This window comes from Salmo salar, chromosome 06 (assembly GCF_965601325.2).
Source record: "Salmo salar chromosome 06, fSalSal1, whole genome shotgun sequence".
Lineage (NCBI taxonomy): Eukaryota > Metazoa > Chordata > Actinopteri > Salmoniformes > Salmonidae > Salmo > Salmo salar.
The window spans coordinates 26299257-26325078 of NC_138296.1; the positions used below are offsets into that span (position 1 = coordinate 26299257).

General features: G+C 45.8%; 1 protein-coding gene across 1 annotated transcript in view; it reads right to left on the minus strand.

The window, feature by feature from the left end:
• Positions 1–298: 298 nt before the first annotated feature.
• LOC106606681 (serine/threonine-protein kinase/endoribonuclease IRE1) overlaps positions 299–25822 on the minus strand; it is a 36711-nt gene continuing 11187 nt past the window's right edge. The window contains exons 5-22 of the mRNA XM_082976399.1: positions 15972–16044; positions 14132–14254; positions 12387–12488; positions 11485–11746; positions 10156–10234; positions 8664–8823; positions 8402–8517; positions 8102–8305; positions 6840–7083; positions 6476–6566; positions 5971–6160; positions 5644–5743; positions 5222–5421; positions 4848–4995; positions 4012–4139; positions 3743–3866; positions 2953–3020; positions 299–2864 (exon numbers count right to left, since the gene is read on the minus strand). Of these exons, the coding sequence (XP_082832525.1) occupies positions 1728–2864; positions 2953–3020; positions 3743–3866; positions 4012–4139; positions 4848–4995; positions 5222–5421; positions 5644–5743; positions 5971–6160; positions 6476–6566; positions 6840–7083; positions 8102–8305; positions 8402–8517; positions 8664–8823; positions 10156–10234; positions 11485–11746; positions 12387–12488; positions 14132–14254; positions 15972–16044 (3549 nt within the window). The 3' untranslated portion in view covers positions 299–1727. The remainder of the gene's footprint in view (positions 2865–2952; positions 3021–3742; positions 3867–4011; positions 4140–4847; positions 4996–5221; positions 5422–5643; positions 5744–5970; positions 6161–6475; positions 6567–6839; positions 7084–8101; positions 8306–8401; positions 8518–8663; positions 8824–10155; positions 10235–11484; positions 11747–12386; positions 12489–14131; positions 14255–15971; positions 16045–25822) is intronic.

Here is a 25822-nt window from a genome sequence, read left to right on the forward strand (position 1 = left end):
ACAGCTTTCATGGTTGTTAAAAAACGTTACTAGATTGCTTTTTATAAATGTTTTGCTACATTTAACTGCCGAAAATGCTGCTGGTGAAGTCACTTCCTTAGTAGGTGATGTCAGAGGTCAGCATGTGGGAGAAGTCGAGGTCAGGGATGATCGATGAGTTTCCTACTAGTAATTACAAGGTGTAGGTGCGTTCAAGTGGATTTTTCCCAGTCGGTATGTGGTAAATACCACCTTCCCACTTGGTTATGAATGCAGCATTAGTTCCACAAGCTCAAAATATCTGCAAACTAACACCATAACAGATATTAATGCTGATTTAATTTGGCATTTTCACTCCAACAATGGCAGACATGTTAGCAAAAGGAGACAATTGCAAAACTGAAAGTGGAATATCATAAAACAAACTATTCTTGTATTCAGGATGGCATGTTAGAAATGAAATCTTAACAGTAAAAGGCATCGTCAGACGGGACTGCAAAATATTTACGGTTCACTTTTGCACAAAACCCTCTTCACTTAATTTTAAACAGCTTGCATTAGACAAAATACTGTACATTCTTGGGGTTTTTGATGTACAATGAACAGTACAAAATAAACCTGAAGTAAATGTATTCCACTTAAGAAAATATTAACAAACTATAACAGTTAATTCATTAAAAAAATGAAGACCTATTTAACTGCCAATCATTATACAGACAATATGATTGAATAAAACATGTTGCATTGGATCATCATTCATCAAAGCTAAGATGAGAGAAAACACATCATTCCTCTGACAGCAAAAACCAGAATGTGAAGTGAATACTTTCTGTAATCATCCTATCATGACTTGTAGTTGAACCAGTTTTAGTAAAGGCCTAGTGTGTCAGAGGTCAAGCAAACAAGACTTTGGGTGACGCCCTGCAATAAAAACACAATCAGTACGTCTTGTACCCGATGTACAGCACAACGCTATCAGAAACAAGACAAAAGTCGAAAAGATAAACACATTATGATTTTACCAGTGTTCAGTTCAAACAACCTTTGGACTATCTGTCCTCGCCTGCACAGGAAGACAGGCACTGAAATAGTATTGATTCAAGACAGAAAAGCAGTCACTAACAGCATCTGCAGCAGTAAGCAAAACTATTTCAGAGAAGTCTACCCTCACAGAGCTCCCATACATAACACAGTGTTATTTAAAAAGGCACAATGGCCACATCACCTGATTATCGATGATTAAGTCATTATCAAGTCATCACCTATACAAAAATATACACCTCTTTACAGTGAATAGGCTCATTAAGAGAAATAACAAGATTCCACAGTAAAACTACCATTGTCGACTTGTCTTTCAACAACATTAACAGAAGAATTCCTCCCTTGCTTTGCCAGGTATTTTGTGCCCAACAATACTTGAATACCTCACAATACTTGACATTAGGAGGGACTCCATTATAAATAAAACCGTTTCTCTCTGTACTACACAGTACGGCCCCCACTAGTTCATTTCAACCCTGGCTTCTTGATGCGTTGAGGGACCTCTGGATGGTTTCATTCGGTGCCATTTTGTCTCAGTCGAGCAGGAAAGGCACTTGGTTTGGGCTGCTGCTCCCCCGTCGGCAGCTCCCAGGCACTGCAGGCCTGGTCCTCACCAGCACAGGACAGAGCAACAGAGCCCCAGTATGTGTCCACTCGTAAGGCAACGCTCCTCTGTGCAGCACTCATCCACCACCCCTCGTCGGCTCTCAGGCAGGCTCCGTGTCCGGTGTGGCTGGATGTGGCACTGGCAGTATGTGTGGTTCAGGTGGGACGGGATCTGTAAGGGGGGTTTCTGATGGTGTGGGGGGTTCTGAGGGCAACACTGTCTGTGGAGGCAGGTCTGGCAGTGTGGATGAGGGTGGGGGTGATGTAGGCAGTACTGGTTGGACTGGTAATGATGTGGGTGGTGATGTAGGCAGTACTAGTTGGACTGGTAATGATGTGGGTAATGATGTAGGCAGTACTGGTTGGACTGGTAATGATGTGGGTGATGATGTAGGCAGTACTGGTTGGACTGGTAATGATGTGGGTGATGATGTAGGCAGTACTGGTTGGACTGGTAATGATGTGGGTGATGATGTAGGCAGTACTGGTTGGACTGGTAATGATGTGGCTGATGATGTAGGCAGTACTGGTTGGACTGGTAATGATGTGGCTGATGATGTAGGCAGTACTGGTTGGATTGGTAATGATGTGGGTGATGTGGGTAATGATGTAGGCAGTACTAGTTGGACTGGTAATGATGTGGGTGATGATGTAGGCAGTACTGGTTGGATTGGTAATGATGTGGGTGATGTGGGTAATGATGTAGGCAGTACTAGTTGGACTGGTAATGATGTGGGTGATGATGTAGGCAGTACTAGTTGGACTGGTAATGATGTGGGTGATGTGGATAATGATGTAGGCAGTACTAGTTGGACTGGTAATGATGTGGTTGGCACTGACTGTGGGGGTGTTGTTGTGATTGACAGTGACTGTATGAGTGTAGAGTCTGATACGGTCACTGACTGTATGGGTTCTGTGGATGGAATTGTGTTTGACACCATCTCAGGCTGTGAGGGTACTGTATTTGACGGTGTGGGTTCCTCTGGCTGCGACGTGTGTGTCTGCAGCGTGGGTGTGGCCTTGGGCCCGGGGTGTGTGTAGGGAGTCCGTATCCAGGAGAGCTGCTCTGAGCTGGAGTAGTAGGGAAGGAATGACCTCTCGTGGGCACAGGTGTGCATGGCCAGGTAGGTGTGGCGCAGCAGGTGGGGGAAGCGGGAGGTGAAGTAGGAGACAAAGTCATCAGGGATAGAGCCCAGAGTCTCCTGGACCTCTGCTGGTAACTCCCTGTAATGGTGCTTCTATAGGAGGGACAAGAGAAGAAGGATTCATATACACGGACATCTAATCAGGTAAACACACATAATTTAGCTGGAAAGACACCCATACCTTGTTTCTCATGGCGCGGAGAAGATCTCTGACAGACCCTCCTTTATACGACCGGAATTTACGTAGATCTGCCAAGAGAAAATACATGCAATGAGTAATCCACACAGTACATTCTAATAATTTATCCAAAAATGTATAATTTATCCTAGAAGTCTCATAATACAGCAAGATTGAAATACCTCACAATGTCCTGGTTTAAAGTTAGATATCCTATAAATATAGTCTACCTGCCAGGAAATCTTCAGCCGACTAGTTCTCCACAATGCATGAAAACTAAAACATAACAAGCTAAATAGACAAATGACTAACATGCAAATTAAAAAGTCATGAATGCAACAGTCACAGCGAACCTTCTCTTACCATTTCTTTCACATACAGTAGCATATTAAGATTAGAACAGCCCTATAAAGATGAACACTGTCAACAGGAAGCAAAGCAGCCTTTCAGGTTGAGATGAGCTCAGCTAAATGCTGCAGTCTGGATTGACAGGAAATACAAACCACATCCACAGTCACTGCATTTTATAAATCAGTGACTACACTCACATCTCTTCTGCACTTGAGAAACATTAACCCTAACAATCAGGTTCAGTACAAAACTGTAGTAGGTCATATAATTTCTTAACGCATGAAATATATACCCTTTAATTTATTAATGGCACTAGCATAGTAGTAGTGTTAAAACTGAACTCAGACCAGTCTCTTTACCAGTCTACACTCATGACATGGACAAAGTCTTGTAAGACAGGTATGTGGTTGCAGCTACAACTGATCTCAGGCCAGTCTCTTACCGGTCTGTAGAGGCACTGTGATGTGTTCCCTCCAGTCCAGCTTCACCACGGCCCGCCCCCCTCGCTCCAACTGCCTTACGATTGGTCCGTCCAGCGGCTCCTTCTCTATCCTGTCACTCAAGTCCTACAGGGGAAACAAGATTAAATATGGGTTTTTATTATTTTTTTATGTCATTATTGGAAAGTGTTCCCTTCACAGTTGCATCTCTAGTGCTATACTGATTTATGTGGAACAGCTTTAATAGAAAAGTACTGGATTTGATTGTGACCTGGAAGAACTGCAGTTGTTTCTCCAGGCTCCAGAAGAAGGGGTGTTTGAGCACGCTCTCAGCAGAAGGCCTCCTCTGGGGCTCCATATTCAGCATCTGTTCTATCAGGTCTGTGGCCACAATGTCCTCTGGGAAAGACAAGACCAAACACTCAGTCACTATGGGGCGGTGTTGTGGCAGAATTGGGGTGAGCTATTGTCACTTCTCAAGGGTTAGGTTATTGTTCTGTGATGTTATGTTTGACACCATCTCAGGCTGTGACTCCTTAACTTTAAACAACTCCTGTTATGTATGCACCCTAAAACATGGCCATTGTGTTCTGGAACTGTTGCTTGTACAAATAACTGTTGTGTAACAATATGATTGTATTATTACCTTCCACTATATAAGGGACATGTAGCCATTTACTCTTGGAGCTCCTTCACTGACTGCGATCAGAGAGAGATCTACCTAGCAGCTTCTCGTCTGTATTAAAGATTCACTATTATAAATTAGTCTCTGCCTAATCTTTGGATCAAATTTTCCACAACAGCGGTCTCTGATGTGAAACAACTGATTGTCAATGTTTGGGTTTGCATTAAACAAAATTGCAATAACATCTGGACCCTGTCTGTCTATAATAACTCTAATACTGCCTTTACCAAAACTGTCCAATGTAAACATACTGTTCTCTTCTTTGTACTTTCAAAGGCTGAACTGATGCTCACCAGCAAGAAACTACTGTTTCTTAGACAGTCAACATCCTGGTTTAAATCAAATCACTTCCAAACCAATCCTACACCAACTTCCCCTCACCACCTTCCTGTGGGTCTGAGAACAGGAAGTGATGTGCTCACCATGTTTGTGGGGCTGTAGCTGGTCCAGGCTGTAGGCACCCAGCAGTATGTTGGCTTGCCTCTGCAGGGACTTGCCAAAGGGATGACATCCCCAGGACACTACATAGTAGAACACACAGCCTGCAGAGAAGATGTCCACCGTGCACGTCTACAGAGGAAGAGAGAGAGGGGTTAGGAGTTCAATAATGGTGTTCTGTTGATGGTTAGCAATCAATTTCTTTGATAAAGGCATGATAAGTATGTAACAGTGAACTGCATTCACACCAATTGAAATTAGTATCAGACAGTGACAGTCACACAGGCCTGTGTTTCATGACAGCTGTTATCTGTTAAATCAGGACCAGTCATGTCTCCAGTAGAGAGAGACCACTCACAGGGTTGTCCTTGCAGTCCTCACTGAGGACCTCTGGGGCGATCCACCCCTCGGTGCCGGGCACCCCGGACCTCCTGCTGAAGCTGTGTCGGCCCACCGCCAGCTTCTTACACAGGCCAAAGTCGGAGATCATGGCCCGCACCCGGCCGTGCGCGTTGGGCATGGACACCAGGATGTTGTGGGGCTTCAGGTCTCTGTGCACTGGGGACGGGAAGAGTGGAGAAGATCAGGCTGGAAGAATAACCTGTAACCTAGGAGATCTTATATGTTTACTGTACCTAGTCCAGCTGCAGTAGTCTTGTGAAAATATTACTGCATGGTTTGCCCTAACTAACTTATATAGAAACATTTGAGTATAACCTTTTGTTCTTCATGAAAACCTATAATAAAACCTAGTGGAGGTGCACATCTTGTGATTATTACCTATATTGAGGGAGTGCAGGTGTGCCAGTCCTGACATGGTCTGCTGCAGCAGCATCACAGGCTCCAGTCCATGCCGATCAAAATCCTGTCTCTCCACATACTGAAAGAGGAAACACAAAGAGTCCGCATCCAGTGAGTGAGTAAAAGTAACAAGAAGCAAGTTTAAGAGGATGAATGAATAAATAAATGAATGAGAGCGTAAGCTGAAAGGTCAGGAAGAGAGAGGACGTTGTAGGGCTAAAGACAACTTTGGAGGGCCAGAAACATTTGGCTTGTGGGCCGGGTGTTGCAGACCCCTGGGTTTGGTGGTCAGTGAGGCTGCAGTACCTCTTGCAGTGAGGCGGCACACAGCTCTATAGCGATGTACTGGAACTGGCGGTCCCTCTCTGTACAGAAGTAGCGGATGACGTTGGGGTGCTCGTCCGACTCGCGCAGCAGGTCCACCTCACGGTCAGCAAAGCTGAAGCATTCTGGGAGGATCCTCTTGACTGCCACGGCACGGTTGTCAAACTGACCCCTGGGGGACAGAGCAAGGGAAGGTTGGTAGAACATTCCTAAACAGACACTTTACAAAGAAAGGTTGAGTTCTTGTCAGTATGTTTGTAAAACTGAACATTTATCAAAATAAATAAAAAACGAAGGTTGTGTCCCAATTCTCCACCCACTTGCACAGAAATAACGGGCATGCGGCCAAAGACTCTCAAGAGTCTATATGACGAGTAGAGATGATTGAACGACTAACTAAGCAGCCTCAAAAAGACACTTCACTTGACTTGACTTTAATTTCAATTTGTTACAAAATCTAGATACATTAGCCTGGGTTGAGACTTACTTATACACGATGGTTCCCTCTGCACCGTGTCCCAAAACATTTTTGGGACGGAACGTTATCTTTCCAATTCTGACCATGTTGGAGTCCTCATCTGATGAACCATAAAAAAAACACATCAGATATTGGAATCAGAAGAGTATTTTACTCTCATTTTCAAAACAATTGCCAGGCATCAAGATGAACAGAGCAGTTCTAGACCTACTGTAAATGTTTGAGTGAGTGAGTGAGTGAGTGAGTGAGTGAGTGAGTGAGTGAGTGAGTGAGTGAGTGAGTGAGTGAGTGAGTGAGTGAGTGAGTGAGTGAGATTATGTGCATCAATGCGTGTGTCTTCATCAATGTGTGTATCCACTTGTGTCCTCCATACCTCCGTCCTCGTGTTCATTGGCGGAGCTGCCCAGCTCGGGCACAGACAGGTTGGAGTGGTTGGATGCACGTGGGGTGATGTTGGGGGTGCCGTTGGGGCTGCTGTGGTCTGAGTCAGCGTCCGGGGCCAGCAGGGGCAGGTCGGTCCCTGGGGGAGGGAACGGCTGTCTCCTCAGGAGATCCAGCCGCTCATCCAACTGCCTCTGGAACTGTTCATGCTGCAGCTGCTGCTGTTTGTGAACACTCTGGGAGAGGAGAGATGGAGAAGAGAGGGTATGAGAAGGTGTGTGTATATATATAAAAACAAGGTACATGTATAAGTTAGAGTGTTCATGTGATGCCAGGTATGTGTGATATCTATAAAACTCTACATTTCAACTTAACTGTGGCCTTACATTTTGCACAGTTCCTACCATCATACTGGAACTAAACTGTGACCTTACTTCCTACAATTAACACAGAGCCTACCATCATACTGGAACTAAACTGTGGCTTTACTTCCTACATTTAACACAGTTCCTACCATCATACTGGAACTAAACTGTGGCCTTACTTCCTACATTTAACACAGAGCCTACCATCATACTGGAACTAAACTGTGGCTTTACTTCCTACATTTAACACAGAGCCTACCATCATACTGGAACTAAACTGTGGCTTTACTTCCTACATTTAACACAGAGCCTACCATCATACTGGAACTAAACTGGCCTTACTTCCTACATTTAACACAGAGCCTACCATCATACTGGAACTAAACTGTGGCTTTACTTCCTACATTTAACACAGTTCCTACCATCATACTGGAACTAAACTGGCCTTACTTCCTACATTTAACACAGAGCCTACCATCATACTGGAACTAAACTGTGGCTTTACTTCCTACATTTAACACAGTTCCTACCATCATACTGGAACTAAACTGTGGCTTTACTTCCTACATTTAACACAGAGCCTACCATCATACTGGAACTAAACTGGCCTTACTTCCTACATTTAGCACAGAGCCTACCATCATACTGGAACTAAACTGTGGCTTTACTTCCTACATTTAACACAGTTCCTACCATCATACTGGAACTAAACTGTGGCTTTACTTCCTACATTTAACACAGAGCCTACCATTATACTGAAACTAAACTGTGGCTTTACTTCATACATTCGTCACTCATGTTCCGCTTGTTGACTGACAAATCTGTACAGCCAGGTAGTAACAGCCACAGCCATACACCAGATCACCACTAGGTGTCAGTGCTCCCTCACCTTGGGGTAGATGATGATGAAGGCTACCCAGCCAGCCAGGAGGAAGGTGCTGAAAATGATGGTGGCCATGTCTTTAAGCATGGAGTCCACAGGGGCCTCCACCCTCACCGGTGTGGTCCGCCCCGGCTGCTCCTGGATGGAGGTGACCACCGGGGGGCTGGGGCCCACAGTGGGGCCTTCTCCCATGTCACTCTCATTCACCTTCTAGGGGAGGACGAGGGAGAAGATCTTTTTATACCCCAACAAAATCAAATCAAAGAGGAGAGGTTAGTTGGCATGCTGAAGGACTGAAACACACACCTCCTCTAGGGTCTTCTCTGTGGTGGGGGGGATGACATTGCCCTGCTGGCGTGGGATACTGTCAGGGAACTTCTCCAGGATCTCGTTATGGGCATCAGGAGGCGTCTCATGATGACCTGGGAGAGAAACGCATCCAACCAGCATCAGCATCATCACTAGGATGATATTACAGTGTGTAATAACATCTATATAACATCAATAACATTCTTAAAACATCATCATGCTGACACCACTCAAAACGCACGAGAGGAGTGTTTCCTACCTATGAGGAGCAGGTGGTTCCTCATGAAGTTGATGCGGTTGCGTTCCCTCAGGGCAGAGTTGAATTTGACGCTGGTCCTGGGGGTGATCACACACTCCTCCTCCATTGTTACCTCCTGGCTGTTAGGACCCTCCAGCATGGGGAAGGTGCTGCCGCGGGGCTACAGGAGACACACAAACCACTAGATTATGGATCCTTTATTTAACTAGGGAAGTCACCTTGTGATTGTCATCCTTTTCAAGTACTAGTAGTTCAATGTTAATATACACTACCTGGACAAAAGTATGTGTACATCTGCTCGTCGAACATCTCATTCCAAAATCATGGGCATTAATATGGAGTTGGTCCCCCCTTTGCTGCTATAACGGCTTCCACTCTTTCCACTAGGTGTCGGATCATTGCTCCAGGGACTTGTTTCCATTCAGCCAAAAGAGCATTATGCACTGATGTTGGACGATTAAGCACTGATGATCACAGTCTGCGTTCCAATTCATCCTAAAGGTGTTCGATGGGTTTGAGGTCATGGCTTTGTGCAGCCCAGTTAAGTTCTTCCACACTGACCTCAACAAATAATTTCTGTATGGACCTGAAACAGGAAAGGGCCTTCACCCAAACTGTTGCCACAAAGTTGGAAGCACAGAATCGTCTAGAATGTCATTGTATGCTGTAGCGTTAAGATTTACCTTCACTGGAACTAAGGGGCCTAGCCCGAACCTTGAAAAACAGCCCCAGACAATTATTCCTCCTCCACCAAATTTTACAGTTGGCACTATGCAGTCGGGCAGGTAGCGTTCTCCTGGCATCCACCAAACCCAGATTCATCTGCTGTACTGCCTGATGGTGAAGCGTGATTCATCTCTCCAGAGAACGGGTTTCCACTGCTCCAGAGTCCAATGGCGGCGAGCTTTACACCACTCCAGCTGACGCTTGGCATTGCACATGGTGACCTTAGGCTTGTGTGCAGCTGCTCGGCCATTTCATGGAGCTCCTGACGAACAGTTCTTGTGCTGATGTTGTTTGGAACTCAGTAGAGTGTTGCAACCGAGGACAAGTGATTTTTATGCGCTTCAGCACTCAAAAAGCCGAATCCACTCATTTGTGTAGTTTAATGTTGTTAAATGTTGATATAAATGAATACATCCTTTACTTCTTAGAAGGAAACTGAAATAAGTGGGATGTCAAGATCAAATGGATTACGTCAAATTAATCTCAACATCTTATCATAAATAGATAGAAATAAGGGGTCTTGCTGATACTATCCCATGTTCCTCTGTGCTGCAGGGACCCAGGCCTGAGGGGATTGTGACCTGGGTTGTGGTCAGGTAAACAACCAAACCAACACTAGTGCAGGGTCCCTGTGACTCTTAACTCACATCTTTCATCTTGGGCTAAGAGATCAGCTCCCAGAAGCTTCCAGTTGTTTGGTGATGTTCTAGATTCTAGACGGAATGTCACATTTTGTTCTAACACAGAAGAGCCTAGTGCCACTCACCACGACCGTGACCCCATCATGCACCAGGGAGGGCGATGCGTACAGGCTGGTGGAGTACTTGCCTACGTAGAGTGTGGCCCTGTGAAGACAACAGAACAGGATAGTCTTAATGTTAGCTTTAAACATGGAAGAGAAGCCTAATAGTCTACCTCAACCAGGACATTTAGAATAGGGAGATTCTCTATTATACTGTAGGCAGCTTTGACTTGAGTCAGAAAACTGCACTATTGGTTACAAACAGACAATTTCCCACACACACTACAAGATCACCCACTGAAACTGTCATTTCTCCTTTCTTCTGAAAGCTGGTGTAAATAGAAGTACAAAACTGTATTATGAAACCACAACTGAAAGAGTCCATCTGTGTTGGTTAGATGGGCATCATTTGTTCATAAAGTGATACATCTCTACAAGTCCTGACTACACCACCACTGGCATCAAACATAGATATAAACAGATCTTCAATAGACCCCATCAATGATTCAGAGCCCCGGAATGCATGTCAAAGCTCTAACACGACTGGTAGAGTTGGGGCCAACCCCTGTTCTCAGGATGGGGAGATCAACCGTAACACGTGCTGCTTGCAAAATCAACTTACTCAACCCATCTTAAATTACTTCAGACTTCAAGAGTTCACCTAAAGCATTTTCAAAGAGGCCCCTGTTAACAAAATAAATGCCTTGAAGGAAAACAGATTCGGAGTAAATTATTTAATTATTCATAAAAGATAGAAGGAAGTGGCTAAATAAGCGTGATAAACTAATTCAACAGAGGTCAAAGGAGAATGGTCTTGGCAGAAATGCTGTGGCAAATGCTAAAGGGGAGAGGCTCTGCTTGGAGTCTTGCTGAGCATAGACTGGAGCTGATAGAAACCAATCAACATTGTTTATAGAAAAGGGTGGGGCTTCTATTCCTAACCCATCAGGACAGAATCCTCCCCCCAGATATGCAAATATATACAGTACCAGTCAAAAGTTTGGAAACACCTGCTCATTCAAGGGGTTTTCTTTATTTTTTACTATTTTCTACATTGCAGAATATATGTGTATGCACATTCAATGCCCATGGCTATGGGAAGATTTGCATGAACGTTCAAGCTAAAACAGTAGTCAGCTCTACACTTTAAAATACCCACCCCTGGGGATATTTACTCTAGAAAAACAATGACATGAGGGTAAAAAAGTGACAATGAAAAAGTTTCATCCCATTGTCTGTGTTTTTCTATGAAAGCATAAGCCACATACAAAGTCATATCTTAAGTCAGGGTTTTGCGGCCTCCGTAGCTGAGTAAGTAAAGGGGGGCCACTGTCGATCACACAGTCTACTTACATGAGCTTGTTCTTGGGCTTCTTCTCCTTGGGGAAGGGATACTTCCACTGCGTGATGCGGCCCACCTCGCCTGACATGAAGGTGAGGTAGCGCAGCGTTTCCACAGCGACGTTGGTGAGCGGCACCTTGCACAGGCCCTCGCGCTGCCATATGTACATGGCCACCACGGGGGAGTTGTAATTCTGGATCCACTGGACGTCACCCGACTCACTGTCCACTGTCACCACCAGTCCGTCACCATTGGAGACAAAGTGGGCCATCTCTATAAGGGGGAGAGGGGGGTTGCATAAACTGGGTGTACGTATTGCATCAGTGCAACTATGTGAAAGATGACGTGAGGTGGATAATACACATATAGAAAGAGGTAGAGAGGGAAAGAGATGGAGATGTGAGGAGAGAGAGAAGAATGATATTTAATATATTAGTTTCCTTGATATTGGATGATGTTCAATAGTAATATGTTGTGAGGATAATGACAGTAGAAAATCGTCTCCCTGGATCTATGTCCTATGAGATATGCTTTCAACCAGAGAGTAGGGCTGGGACGATATCAGTAACACAATACTCGTTAGTATCATGGCAAGGAAACAAAAACACGAGGCGGATTTAACTTCTTTAGGAAAACAGCCCTGATGTTGGAAACAAACATCATTGTTGTCATCCAGAGTGACAGGTATTTCTTTCCCAGGCTATAGCACACAATGTTACATCGAGCAGGTTCTTACAGGACCAAAGAGTTACATCTGCTTCCTGTTTTCATTTATGCCATGGAAAATATATTGTGACACTGGCATCATCACAGCCCTACCAGACAGCATATCGCAAACAACTCAGTCTCTCACATACATAGCCTACAGCCTACATTCACTGTCGCTATCGAGAGATATAAAAGCATGTCTTACTGTATTTGGTGTCGTCGTCAGGCAGCGTGGAGGCGTAGTCGAAGTAGGTGGCATTCCAGCGGAGCTGTCTACTCTTGGTGTCGTACATGGTGATAGTGTACTCTGGGGAAGGGACAACATCATATACTGTAGCCTAGAACATGTAGGATATGCCAGAGTAGTGAAACTAAACTCAGCAGGACTCAACCCATGGTGATATTGTGTTTTTAGAAGAAATGGTGAGAGCGCTCATTACAACTATACAGCCATGCTAGCTATGGTGACAACTCTGGCCACCTTAGAAAAACACAGGATAACATGACAGAAGTCCAAATTCATGTTCCCCTGACAGGTATCCCACATCTCCATGTCTCAAAGCATTTATAGGCTACTTCTTGGACTGCTGCCCTGGCAGCCTGACCTTTACAACCGCCATAAATATCTACAACAAGCCACACACAAGTCATCTGAAGTGACACATCAAAATTAAGCGGATGCCATAGGACACAGGGTATGACAGATCACTGCAGTAATAACTGGGAGTACAAACGGGCATGGGAATGGAAGTAGCGTAGCATTTCCAAGGCAGTAAAGTTGCCCCTAATCGCTGATCTTAGGTCAGATTCACATTTTCCCCTCTAATGGTCAAGGTTAGGATTGGGGGAGGGGAGCTGATCCCAGATCTGTAAAGGGGATGTGAATGAGGTGGAAAATTAAACCCAGTACAACAAGATCCTGGTTAAAATGTCAGAGGGAGAGAAATGTCACTTGCTTTGGCAATGTAAACATGTTTCCCATGCCAATAAAGCCCCTTAAATTGAAATTGAAAAGAGGCTTTGCGTCGACACCAGACTTTTACATAAGTGCCATTAGTAGAGAGGGTTGAGGCGTCTGCATGCTTCCCAGCTGAAACAGTTCGGAAGAGTTTGTGCATATATTATGACGACATTTTGTTATGTTTTTTTTTGTTTGTTTTGGACTTCAGTGAGGGTTTTTGAATGTTCGGGGGCACACATTTTTTTCTGGACGCAAGACGAAGTCGATAGCCGAAGTCTACGCCCCTTCGTCTGAGATTGGTCAACAGTAGGGATTCTTCAATAAAGTCTTGTCATTCGACGAGAGACGACTCATTTTCATGCACATTGTTTCATTGAGAAATAATGCACCAAACATCTTAGTTATTAGATTCAAAATTGGGCAACAAAGATCTCCTCTGCAAAAAAACGTAAAAATGAATGACAGATTCCTTGAGTTAGATCAATTCTGACTATTTTGAGGAAGTGTATACTGACTACGGTGTCTCAAAATGGACAAATAGTACTACAGACGCTTTTTTCTTGTTTTTCAAGTGACTGTCTTAAGGGAGTATGCGAACACACATGTTCGGTTCGCCAAGCTGACTTCGGCTAGCTGCCAGCTGAACTACATGCTGACGCCTTTAGTCAGTACAAACAAATTAGCTGGGATAGGCTGGAGATAAGATACCTATGGAGATTAAGTAAGTAGATTTGGGACTGTGGGGGAAGGATAGGTAGGGCTGACCAGGTGAAGCCAGGAAGAGGCAGGGATGTAGAGAGGACAGGGGTTGGGGGCAAACGGGTCTATCCGTAGAAATGAATAGACAGAACACATCTCTATGAGCCTGGGCCTAACTGAACCTCATAGGTATTGCCCAGTGGCTTAACGGAGAGAAGTGAATAAGGAATATCCCACGGAGACGTTTAGACCCCAAGCCAGCCAGGTGGGTGTGGTCTACAGGTGCCTACCGGTGCGTCCCAGGTAGAGCAGGGAGGAGGAGGGACACAGCATCTCAGCAAAGGAGGAAGTGAGGGTCTGCTGCTTCTCCCCTGTCAACAGGTCCACCACATACCACAGGTCCTGTTTCTTACCTGTGCATATACACAAAGTGATAAAAAAAAAAACAGACAACATTTATTTTACCTTTATTTAACTAGGCAAGTCAGTTAAGAACAAATTCTTATTTTCAATGACAGCCTAGGAACAGTGGGTTAACTGCCTTGTTCAGGGGCAGAACGACAGATTTTTACCTTGTCAGCTCGGGGATTCGATCTTGCAACCTTCCGGTTACTAGTCCAACGCTCTAACCACTAGGCTACCTGCCACCCCATCATGAGGACACAAACACGTGGACACAATAGGGCTGGGTGATATATATCCAATTCATTTGTTTTTATGGCCGTTTATGTCCACTTCTCATGTCTTTTTGGTCTCGTCTCCTTTTCATGCTCAGTTTCTGTCGCGCGCAGCATTGCGTACAACTAGGAGCATTTTAGCCAAAGCCTATTATTCAAGCTGTCTAGTCTGTGTTTTAATAAATATGCAATAAGCGTAAAACCACAAATATATACGGAACTGGCAACTCATTCTAGGTAGGCCACTTGATTTCAACATCTGAACCAAGTGGACAGGCTAGCATGCTGTTCAAACAGTTGGAGACGGACAGAAGGGTGTGTTCATAACAATTCAACTGTTCTACCTTGTTAGCTAGCAAATAGATACAAGTTGGCTAAACTTGAAATATAAAGATTAGCTGGCTACTCACTAGCACGTGGGCTTGTGCTTGAGAGATTGTGTATGAGACCCGTATTAATGTTCTATAATGCCTGCTACAAGAAGTGAATCCTTATTATGCATGGTTCTTTTTAGGTCACGTCGCCCAGCCCTAGGAAACACAGAGCAGTCAGCCTAATAACATTGTAAAAACCTACTTGTCTCTGGTCTGAAAGCAGAGCCATACATGCAGTTGAACCACATTCAATCCGAGTTGTTTATTATCCTTATTATACTTTGAGTGAATGGGAGGGACAGAGGGCGGGCAACCTCAGTTAAGTAAAGGTGGGCTAGACAAGCCCCCAGCATTCTCCCAGAGGCTAATGGGAGTAAACCTACCTACCTATAGTCTGTTACTAAGAACACCCCATACCCTGGTAGTGCACTGTCTCCCTATTGTGTTGGTGAAGGGAGTGACACTAATCGTTATTCTGGCTGGACTGTAATAACGCCTGATGGATTATGAAACAGTGTCCCATCTGCAGTGCTGGTGGCCCCACCCGTGAGTAGGATGTTGTTGGCTGAGCTGCTCCTCAAACTGACTCTGCAGGACGGCTTTAGACTGAAGATTACGGTTGTTTGTCTAGCACAGTGTGAGGTGTAAATTGCCATTGGCCAACAGGTTTGACAATTAACACAGAAGATTCTCCCTTTGTGCTCGCAGTGGCTTCAGTGAATGGGTGTGAAAACATCTACAGGACTGAGAAGAAACGTGACATCCATTTTCTCCGCTGAACAATGGCACGGTAGATAGGTTAGATTACGGTCACGCCTTCGTACCGCAGTATATTCAAAGAAGCAGGGGTTATGATGACCTTGAGGTGAAAGGAATGGAAATGTAGTATAACGTCTTTTAGCTCTAACAAGATTATACTCATTCATTAGAGGTCAGCCTGATCGGGACTTGAACGATAGTCCCACTTGGTAGAGTAGATAACCATGACAACGTAGTCCAAACTGTTCCTGGTCTGTTCTAAATGTCATGTCAGTGTGTGTGTCGTCATATACCCCAGGTCTGAGAGCTGGAAGACTTACCCATGTAGATGATCCCGTCAGAGCTGCGGCAGGGAGACGCCTGGACCAGCTCAGGTATGGTGAAAGGCAGTTTCTGTGGAAAACAGGGAAATGTCCGTTAGCCCACTTGTAAGCATGTTTACTGTGAGTGTATCAATATCAAGGGGTCAATGTTGAGCAATGCTATTTCATCACAAACCACACACACACACACACACAGCTACTACAACCACGCCAAACAGAAACATGATGTGCACACACACACACCAATGTGGGCATGACTTGCTTATCTCCGGTGGTTGGCAGATATGCAGTGGCCTTCTAGAAAAAGAGGAAACTGTCAGTTCCTCTCTAGTGATGGTGACCCTGTTAGTCTAATAAGGGGGTTCAGTGGTTCCTCTAGTGAGGTGTGACAATGTTAGTCTAATAAGGGGGTTCAGTGGTTCCTCTCTAGTGATGGTGACCCTGTTAGTCTAATAAGGGGGTTCAGTGGTTCCTCTAGTGATGGTGACCCTGTTAGTCTAATAAGGGGGTTCAGTGGTTCCTCTCTAGTGAGGTGTGACCCTGTTAGTCTAATAAGGGGGTTCAGTGGTTCCTCTAGTGATGGTGACCCTGTTAGTCTAATAAGGAGGTTCAGTGGTTCCTCTAGTGATGGTGACCCTGTTAGTCTAATAAGGAGGTTCAGTGGTTCCTCTAGTGATGGTGACCCTGTTAGTCTAATAAGGGGGTTCAGTGGTTCCTCTCTAGTAAGGTGTGACCCTGTTAGTCTAATAAGGAGGTTCAGTGGTTCCTCTAGTGATGGTGACCCTGTTAGTCTAATAAGGGGGTTCAGTGGTTCCTCTCTAGTGATGGGTGACCCTGTTAGTCTAATAAGGAGGTTCAGTGGTTCCTCTCTAGTGATGGTGACCCTGTTAGTCTAATAAGGAGGTTCAGTGGTTCCTCTCTAGTGCTGGGTGACCCTGTTAGTCTAATAAGAGGGTTCAGTGGTTCCTCTCTAGTGATGGGTGACCCTGTTAGTCTAATAAGGGGGTTCAGTGGTTCCTCTAGTGATGGTGACCCTGTTAGTCTAATAAGGAGGTTCAGTGGTTCCTCTCTAGTGCTGGGTGACACTGTTAGTCTAATAAGAGGGTTCAGTGGTTCCTCTCTAGTGATGGTGACCCTGTTAGTCTAATAAGGGGGTTCAGTGGTTCCTCTAGTGATGGTGACCCTGTTAGTCTAATAAGGAGGTTCAGTGGTTCCTCTCTAGTGCTGGGTGACACTGTTAGTCTAATAAGAGGGTTCAGTGGTTCCTCTCTAGTGATGGTGACCCTGTTAGTCTAATAAGGGGGTTCAGTGGTTCCTCTCTAGTGATGGTGACCCTGTTAGTCTAATAGGGGGGTTCAGTGGTTCCTCTAGTGATGGTGACCCTGTTAGTCTAATAAGGGGGTTCAGTGGTTCCTCTCTAGTGAGGTGTGACCCTGTTAGTCTAATAAGGGGGTTCAGTGGTTCCTCTCTAGTGATGGTGACCCTGTTAGTCTAATAAGGGGGTTCAGTGGTTCCTCTAGTGATGGTGACCCTGTTAGTCTAATAAGGAGGTTCAGTGGTTCCTCTCTAGTGAGGTGTGACCCTGTTAGTCTAATAAGGGGGTTCAGTGGTTCCTCTCTAGTGAGGTGTGACCCTGTTAGTCTAATAAGGGGGTTCAGTGGTTCCTCTAGTGATGGTGACCCTGTTAGTCTAATAAGGAGGTTCAGTGGTTCCTCTCTAGTGATGGTGACCCTGTTAGTCTAATAAGGGGGTTCAGTGGTTCCTCTAGTGATGGTGACCCTGTTAGTCTAATAAGGAGGTTCAGTGGTTCCTCTCTAGTGCTGGGTGACCCTGTTAGTCTAATAAGAGGGTTCAGTGGTTCCTCTCTAGTGATGGTGACCCTGTTAGTCTAATAAGGGGGTTCAGTGGTTCCTCTAGTGATGGTGACCCTGTTAGTCTAATAAGGGGGTTCAGTGGTTCCTCTCTAGTGATGGTGACCCTGTTAGTCTAATAGGGGGGTTCAGTGGTTCCTCTCTAGTGATGGTGAACCTGTTAGTCTAATAAGGGGGTTCAGTGGTTCCTCTCTAGTGAGGTGTGACCCTGTTAGTCTAATAAGGGGGTTCAGTGGTTCCTCTCTAGTGATGTTGACCCTGTTAGTCTAATAAGAGGGTTCAGTGGTTCCTCTCTAGTGAGGTGTGACCCTGTTAGTCTAATAAGAGGGTTCAGTGGTTCCTCTCTAGTGATGGTGACCCTGTTAGTCTAATAAGGGGGTTCAGTGGTTCCTCTAGTGATGGTGACCCTGTTAGTCTAATAAGAGGGTTCAGTGGTTCCTCTCTAGTGATGGGTGACCCTGTTAGTCTAATAAGGGGGTTCAGTGGTTCCTCTCTAGTGATGGTGACCCTGTTAGTGTAATAAGGGGGTTCAGTGGTTCCTCTCTAGTGATGGTGACCCTGTTAGTCTAATAAGAGGGTTCAGTGGTTCCTCTCTAGTGATGGTGACCCTGTTAGTCTAATAGGGGGGTTCAGTGGTTCCTCTAGTGATGGTGACCCTGTTAGTCTAATAAGGGGGTTCATTGGTTCCTCTCTAGTGAGGTGTGACCCTGTTAGTCTAATAAGGGGGTTCAGTGGTTCCTCTCTAGTGATGGTGACCCTGTTAGTCTAATAAGAGGGTTCAGTGGTTCCTCTCTAGTGAGGTGTGACCCTGTTAGTCTAATAAGAGGGTTCAGTGGTTCCTCTCTAGTGATGGTGACCCTGTTAGTCTAATAAGGGGGTTCAGTGGTTCCTCTAGTGATGGTGACCCTGTTAGTCTAATAAGGAGGTTCAGTGGTTCCTCTCTAGTGAGGTGTGACCCTGTTAGTCTAATAAGGGGGTTCAGTGGTTCCTCTCTAGTGAGGTGTGACCCTGTTAGTCTAATAAGGGGGTTCAGTGGTTCCTCTAGTGATGGTGACCCTGTTAGTCTAATAAGGGGGTTCAGTGGTTCCTCTCTAGTGATGGTGACCCTGTTAGTCTAATAGGGGGGTTCAGTGGTTCCTCTAGTGATGGTGACCCTGTTAGTCTAATAAGGAGGTTCAGTGGTTCCTCTCTAGTGATGGTGACCCTGTTAGTCTAATAAGGGGGTTCAGTGGTTCCTCTAGTGATGGTGACCCTGTTAGTCTAATAAGGAGGTTCAGTGGTTCCTCTCTAGTGATGGTGACCCTGTTAGTCTAATAAGGGGGTTCAGTGGTTCCTCTCTAGTGAGGTGTGACCCTGTTAGTCTAATAAGGGGGTTCAGTGGTTCCTCTCTAGTGATGGTGACCCTGTTAGTCTAATAAGAGGGTTCAGTGGTTCCTCTCTAGTGAGGTGTGACCCTGTTAGTCTAATAAGAGGGTTCAGTGGTTCCTCTCTAGTGATGGTGACCCTGTTAGTCTAATAAGGGGGTTCAGTGGTTCCTCTAGTGATGGTGACCCTGTTAGTCTAATAAGGAGGTTCAGTGGTTCCTCTCTAGTGCTGGGTGACCCTGTTAGTCTAATAAGAGGGTTCAGTGGTTCCTCTCTAGTGATGGTGACCCTGTTAGTCTAATAAGGGGGTTCAGTGGTTCCTCTAGTGATGGTGACCCTGTTAGTCTAATAAGGGGGTTCAGTGGTTCCTCTCTAGTGATGGTGACCCTGTTAGTCTAATAGGGGGGTTCAGTGGTTCCTCTCTAGTGATGGTGAACCTGTTAGTCTAATAAGGGGGTTCAGTGGTTCCTCTCTAGTGAGGTGTGACCCTGTTAGTCTAATAAGGGGGTTCAGTGGTTCCTCTCTAGTGATGTTGACCCTGTTAGTCTAATAAGAGGGTTCAGTGGTTCCTCTCTAGTGAGGTGTGACCCTGTTAGTCTAATAAGAGGGTTCAGTGGTTCCTCTCTAGTGATGGTGACCCTGTTAGTCTAATAAGGGGGTTCAGTGGTTCCTCTAGTGATGGTGACCCTGTTAGTCTAATAAGAGGGTTCAGTGGTTCCTCTCTAGTGATGGTGACCCTGTTAGTGTAATAAGGGGGTTCAGTGGTTCCTCTCTAGTGATGGTGACCCTGTTAGTCTAATAAGAGGGTTCAGTGGTTCCTCTCTAGTGAGGTGTGACCCTGTTAGTCTAATAAGGAGGATCAGTGGTTCCTCTCTAGTGATGTTGACCCTGTTAGTCTAATAAGAGGGTTCAGTGGTTCCTCTCTAGTGAGGTGTGACCCTGTTAGTCTAATAAGAGGGTTCAGTGGTTCCTCTCTAGTGATGGTGACCCTGTTAGTCTAATAAGGGGGTTCAGTGGTTCCTCTAGTGATGGTGACCCTGTTAGTCTAATAAGAGGGTTCAGTGGTTCCTCCCTAGTGATGGTGACCCTGTTAGTGTAATAAGGGGGTTCAGTGGTTCCTCTCTAGTGATGGTGACCCTGTTAGTCTAATAAGAGGGTTCAGTGGTTCCTCTCTAGTGAGGTGTGACCCTGTTAGTCTAATAAGGAGGTTCAGTGGTTCCTCTCTAGTGATGGTGACCCTGTTAGTCTAATAAGAGGGTTCAGTGGTTCCTCTCTAGTGCTGGGTGACCCTGTTAGTCTAATAAGGGGGTTCAGTGGTTCCTCTCTAGTGAGGTGTGACCCTGTTAGTCTAATAAGAGGGTTCAGTGGTTCCTCTCTAGTGAGGTGCGACCCTGTTAGTCTAATAAGAGGGTTCAGTGGTTCCTCTCTAGTGATGGTGACCCTGTTAGTCTAATAAGGGGGTTCAGTGGTTCCTCTAGTGATGGTGACCCTGTTAGTCTAATAAGAGGGTTCAGTGGTTCCTCTCTAGTGAGGTGTGACCCTGTTAGTCTAATAAGAGGGTTCAGTGGTTCCTCTCTAGTGAGGTGTGACCCTGTTAGTCTAATAAGAGGGTTCAGTGGTTCCTCTCTAGTGAGGTGTGACCCTGTTAGTCTAATAAGGAGGTTCAGTGGTTCCTCTCTAGTGCTGGGTGACCCTGTTAGTCTAATAAGGAGGTTCAGTGGTTCCTCTAGTGATGGTGACCCTGTTAGTCTAATAAGGGGGTTCAGTGGTTCCTCTAGTGATGGTGACCCTGTTAGTCTAATAAGGGGGTTCAGTGGTTCCTCTAGTGATGGTGACCCTGTTAGTCTAATAAGGGGGTTCAGTAGTTCCTCTAGTGATGGTGACCCTGTTAGTCTAATAAGGAGGTTCAGTGGTTCCTCTCTAGTGCTGGGTGACCCTGTTAGTCTAATAAGAGGGTTCAGTGGTTCCTCTCTAGTGATGGTGACCCTGTTAGTCTAATAAGGGGGTTCAGTGGTTCCTCTAGTGATGGTGACCCTGTTAGTCTAATAAGAGGGTTCAGTGGTTCCTCTAACAGGGTCACCCCTCACCAATCTAATAAGGGGGTTCAGTGGTTCCTCTAGTGATGGTGACCCTGTTAGTCTAATAAGGAGGTTCAGTGGTTCCTCTCTAGTGATGGTGACCCTGTTAGTCTAATAAGGAGGTTCAGTGGTTCCTCTCTAGTGATGGTGACCCTGTTAGTCTAATAAGGGGGTTCAGTGGTTCCTCTCTAGTGATGGTGACCCTGTTAGTCTAATAAGAGGGTTCAGTGGTTCCTCTAACAGGGTCACCCCTCACCAATCTAATAAGGGGGTTCAGTGGTTCATCTAGTGATGGTGGCCCTGTTAGTCTAATAAGGGGGTTCAGTGGTTCCTCTCTAGTGATGGTGACCCTGTTAGTCTAATAAGGGGGTTCAGTGGTTCCTCTCTAGTGATGGTGACCCTGTTAGTCTAATAAGGGGGTTCAGTGGTTCCTCTCTAGTGATGGTGACCCTGTTAGTCTAATAAGGGGGTTCAGTGGTTCCTCTCTAGTGATGGTGACCCTGTTAGTCTAATAAGGGGGTTCAGTGGTTCCTCTCTAGTGAGGTGTGACCCTGTTAGTCTAATAAGGGTGTTCAGTGGTTCCTCTCTAGTGATGGTGACCCTGTTAGTCTAATAAGGGGGTTCAGTGGTTCCTCTCTAGTGAGGTGTGACCCTGTTAGTCTAATAAGGGGGTTCAGTGGTTCCTCTCTAGTGATGGTGACCCTGTTAGTCTAATAAGGGGGTTCAGTGGTTCCTCTCTAGTGAGGTGTGACCCTGTTAGTCTAATAAGGGGGTTCAGTGGTTCCTCTCTAGTGATGGTGACCCTGTTAGTCTAATAAGGGGGTTCAGTGGTTCCTCTCTAGTGATGGTGACCCTGTTAGTCTAATAAGAGGGTTCAGTGGTTCCTCTAACAGGGTCACCCCTCACCAATCTAATAAGGGGGTTCAGTAGTTCCTCTAGTGATGGTGACCCTGTTAGTCTAATAAGGGGGTTCAGTGGTTCCTCTCTAGTGATGGGTGACCCTGTTAGTCTAATAAGGGGGTTCAGTGGTTCCTCTCTAGTGATGGTGACCCTGTTAGTCTAATAAGGGGGTTCAGTGGTTCCTCTCTAGTGATGGTGACCCTGTTAGTCTAATAAGAGGGTTCAGTGGGTCCTCTCTAGTGAGGTGTGACCCTGAGTCTAATAAGGGGGTTCAGTGGTTCCTCTAGTGAGGTGTGACCCTGTTAGTCTAATAAGAGGGTTCAGTGGTTCCTCTCTAGTGAGGTGTGACCCTGTTAGTCTAATAAGGGGGTTCAGTGGTTCCTCTCTAGTGATGGTGACCCTGTTAGTCTAATAAGGGGGTTCAGTGGTTCCTCTAGTGATGGTGACCCTGTTAGTCTAATAAGAGGGTTCAGTGGTTCCTCTCTAGTGAGGTGTGACCCTGTTAGTCTAATAAGAGGGTTCAGTGGTTCCTCTAACAGGGTCACCCCTCACCAATCTAATAAGGGGGTTCAGTGGTTCCTCTAGTGATGGTGACCCTGTTAGTCTAATAAGGAGGTTCAGTGGTTCCTCTCTAGTGATGGTGACCCTGTTAGTCTAATAAGGGGGTTCAGTGGTTCCTCTAGTGATGGTGACCCTGTTAGTCTAATAAGGGGGTTCAGTGGTTCCTCTCTAGTGATGGGTGACCCTGTTAGTCTAATAAGGGGGTTCAGTGGTTCCTCTCTAGTGATGGTGACCCTGTTAGTCTAATAAGAGGGTTCAGTGGTTCCTCTCTAGTGATGGTGACCCTGTTAGTCTAATAAGGAGGTTCAGTGGTTCCTCTCTAGTGATGGGTGACCCTGTTAGTCTAATAAGGGGGTTCAGTGGTTGCTCTCTAGTGAGGTGTGACCCTGTTAGTCTAATAAGGGGGTTCAGTGGTTCCTCTCTAGTGATGGTGACCCTGTTAGTCTAATAAGGGGGTTCAGTGGTTCCTCTCTAGTGATGGTGACCCTGTTAGTCTAATAAGGGGGTTCAGTGGTTCCTCTCTAGTGAGGTGTGACCCTGTTAGTCTAATAAGAGGGTTCAGTGGTTCCTCTCTAGTGATGGTGACCCTGTTAGTCTAATAAGGGGGTTCAGTGGTTCCTCTCTAGTGATGGTGACCCTGTTAGTCTAATAAGGGGGTTCAGTGGTTCCTCTCTAGTGATGGTGACCCTGTTAGTCTAATAAGAGGGTTCAGTGGGTCCTCTCTAGTGAGGTGTGACCCTGAGTCTAATAAGGGGGTTCAGTGGTTCCTCTAGTGAGGTGTGACCCTGTTAGTCTAATAAGAGGGTTCAGTGGTTCCTCTCTAGTGAGGTGTGACCCTGTTAGTCTAATAAGGGGGTTCAGTGGTTCCTCTCTAGTGATGGTGACCCTGTTAGTCTAATAAGGGGGTTCAGTGGTTCCTCTAGTGATGGTGACCCTGTTAGTCTAATAAGAGGGTTCAGTGGTTCCTCTCTAGTGAGGTGTGACCCTGTTAGTCTAATAAGAGGGTTCAGTGGTTCCTCTAACAGGGTCACCCCTCACCAATCTAATAAGGGGGTTCAGTGGTTCCTCTAGTGATGGTGACCCTGTTAGTCTAATAAGGAGGTTCAGTGGTTCCTCTCTAGTGATGGTGACCCTGTTAGTCTAATAAGGGGGTTCAGTGGTTCCTCTAGTGATGGTGACCCTGTTAGTCTAATAAGGGGGTTCAGTGGTTCCTCTCTAGTGATGGGTGACCCTGTTAGTCTAATAAGGGGGTTCAGTGGTTCCTCTCTAGTGATGGTGACCCTGTTAGTCTAATAAGAGGGTTCAGTGGTTCCTCTCTAGTGATGGTGACCCTGTTAGTCTAATAAGGAGGTTCAGTGGTTCCTCTCTAGTGATGGGTGACCCTGTTAGTCTAATAAGGGGGTTCAGTGGTTGCTCTCTAGTGAGGTGTGACCCTGTTAGTCTAATAAGGGGGTTCAGTGGTTCCTCTCTAGTGATGGTGACCCTGTTAGTCTAATAAGGGGGTTCAGTGGTTCCTCTCTAGTGATGGTGACCCTGTTAGTCTAATAAGGGGGTTCAGTGGTTCCTCTCTAGTGAGGTGTGACCCTGTTAGTCTAATAAGAGGGTTCAGTGGTTCCTCTCTAGTGATGGTGACCCTGTTAGTCTAATAAGGGGGTTCAGTGGTTCCTCTCTAGTGATGGGTGACCCTGTTAGTCTAATAAGAGGGTTCAGTGGTTCCTCTCTAGTGCTGGGTGACCCTGTTAGTCTAATAAGGGGGTTCAGTGGTTCCTCTCTAGTGATGGTGACCCTGTTAGTCTAATAAGGGGGTTCAGTGGTTCCTCTCTAGTGAGGTGTGACCCTGTTAGTCTAATAAGGGGGTTCAGTGGTTCCTCTCTAGTGATGGTGACCCTGTTAGTCTAATAAGGGGGTTCAGTGGTTCCTCTCTAGTGATGGTGACCCTGTTAGTCTAATAAGGGGGTTCAGTGGTTCCTCTCTAGTGATGGTGACCCTGTTAGTCTAATAAGAGGGTTCAGTGGTTCCTCTAACAGGGTCACCCCTCACCAATCTAATAAGGGGGTTCAGTAGTTCCTCTAGTGATGGTGACCCTGTTAGTCTAATAAGGGGGTTCAGTGGTTCCTCTCTAGTGATGGTGACCCTGTTAGTCTAATAAGAGGGTTCAGTGGTTCCTCTAGTGAGGGGTGACCCTGTTAGTCTAATAAGGGGGTTCAGTGGTTCCTCTCTAGTGATGGGTGACCCTGTTAGTCTAATAAGGAGGTTCAGTGGTTCCTCTAGTGATGGTGACCCTGTTAGTCTAATAAGGGGGTTCAGTGGTTCCTCTCTAGTGATGGTGACCCTGTTAGTCTAATAAGGGGGTTCAGTGGTTCCTCTCTAGTGATGGTGACCCTGTTAGTCTAATAAGAGGGTTCAGTGGTTCCTCTCTAGTGAGGTGTGACCCTGAGTCTAATAAGGGGGTTCAGTGGGTCCTCTAGTGAGGTGTGACCCTGTTAGTCTAATAAGAGGGTTCAGTGGTTCCTCTCTAGTGAGGTGTGACCCTGTTAGTCTAATAAGAGGGTTCAGTGGTTCCTCTCTAGTGATGGTGACCCTGTTAGTGTAATAAGGGGGTTCAGTGGTTCCTCTAGTGAGGTGTGACCCTGAGTCTAATAAGGGGGTTCAGTGGTTCCTCTCTAGTGAGGTGTGACCCTGTTAGTCTAATAAGAGGGTTCAGTGGTTCCTCTCTAGTGAGGTGTGACCCTGTTAGTCTAATAAGAGGGTTCAGTGGTTCCTCTCTAGTGATGGTGACCCTGTTAGTGTAATAAGGGGGTTCAGTGGTTCCTCTAGTGAGGTGTGACCCTGAGTCTAATAAGGGGGTTCAGTGGTTCCTCTAGTGATGGTGACCCTGTTAGTCTAATAAGAGGGTTCAGTGGTTCCTCTCTAGTGAGGTGTGACCCTGAGTCTAATAAGGGGGTTCAGTGGTTCCTCTAGTGAGGTGTGACCCTGTTAGTCCAATAAGAGGGTTCAGTGGTTCCTCTCTAGTGATGGTGACCCTGTTAGTGTAATAAGAGGGTTCAGTGGTTCCTCTAGTGATGGTGACCCTG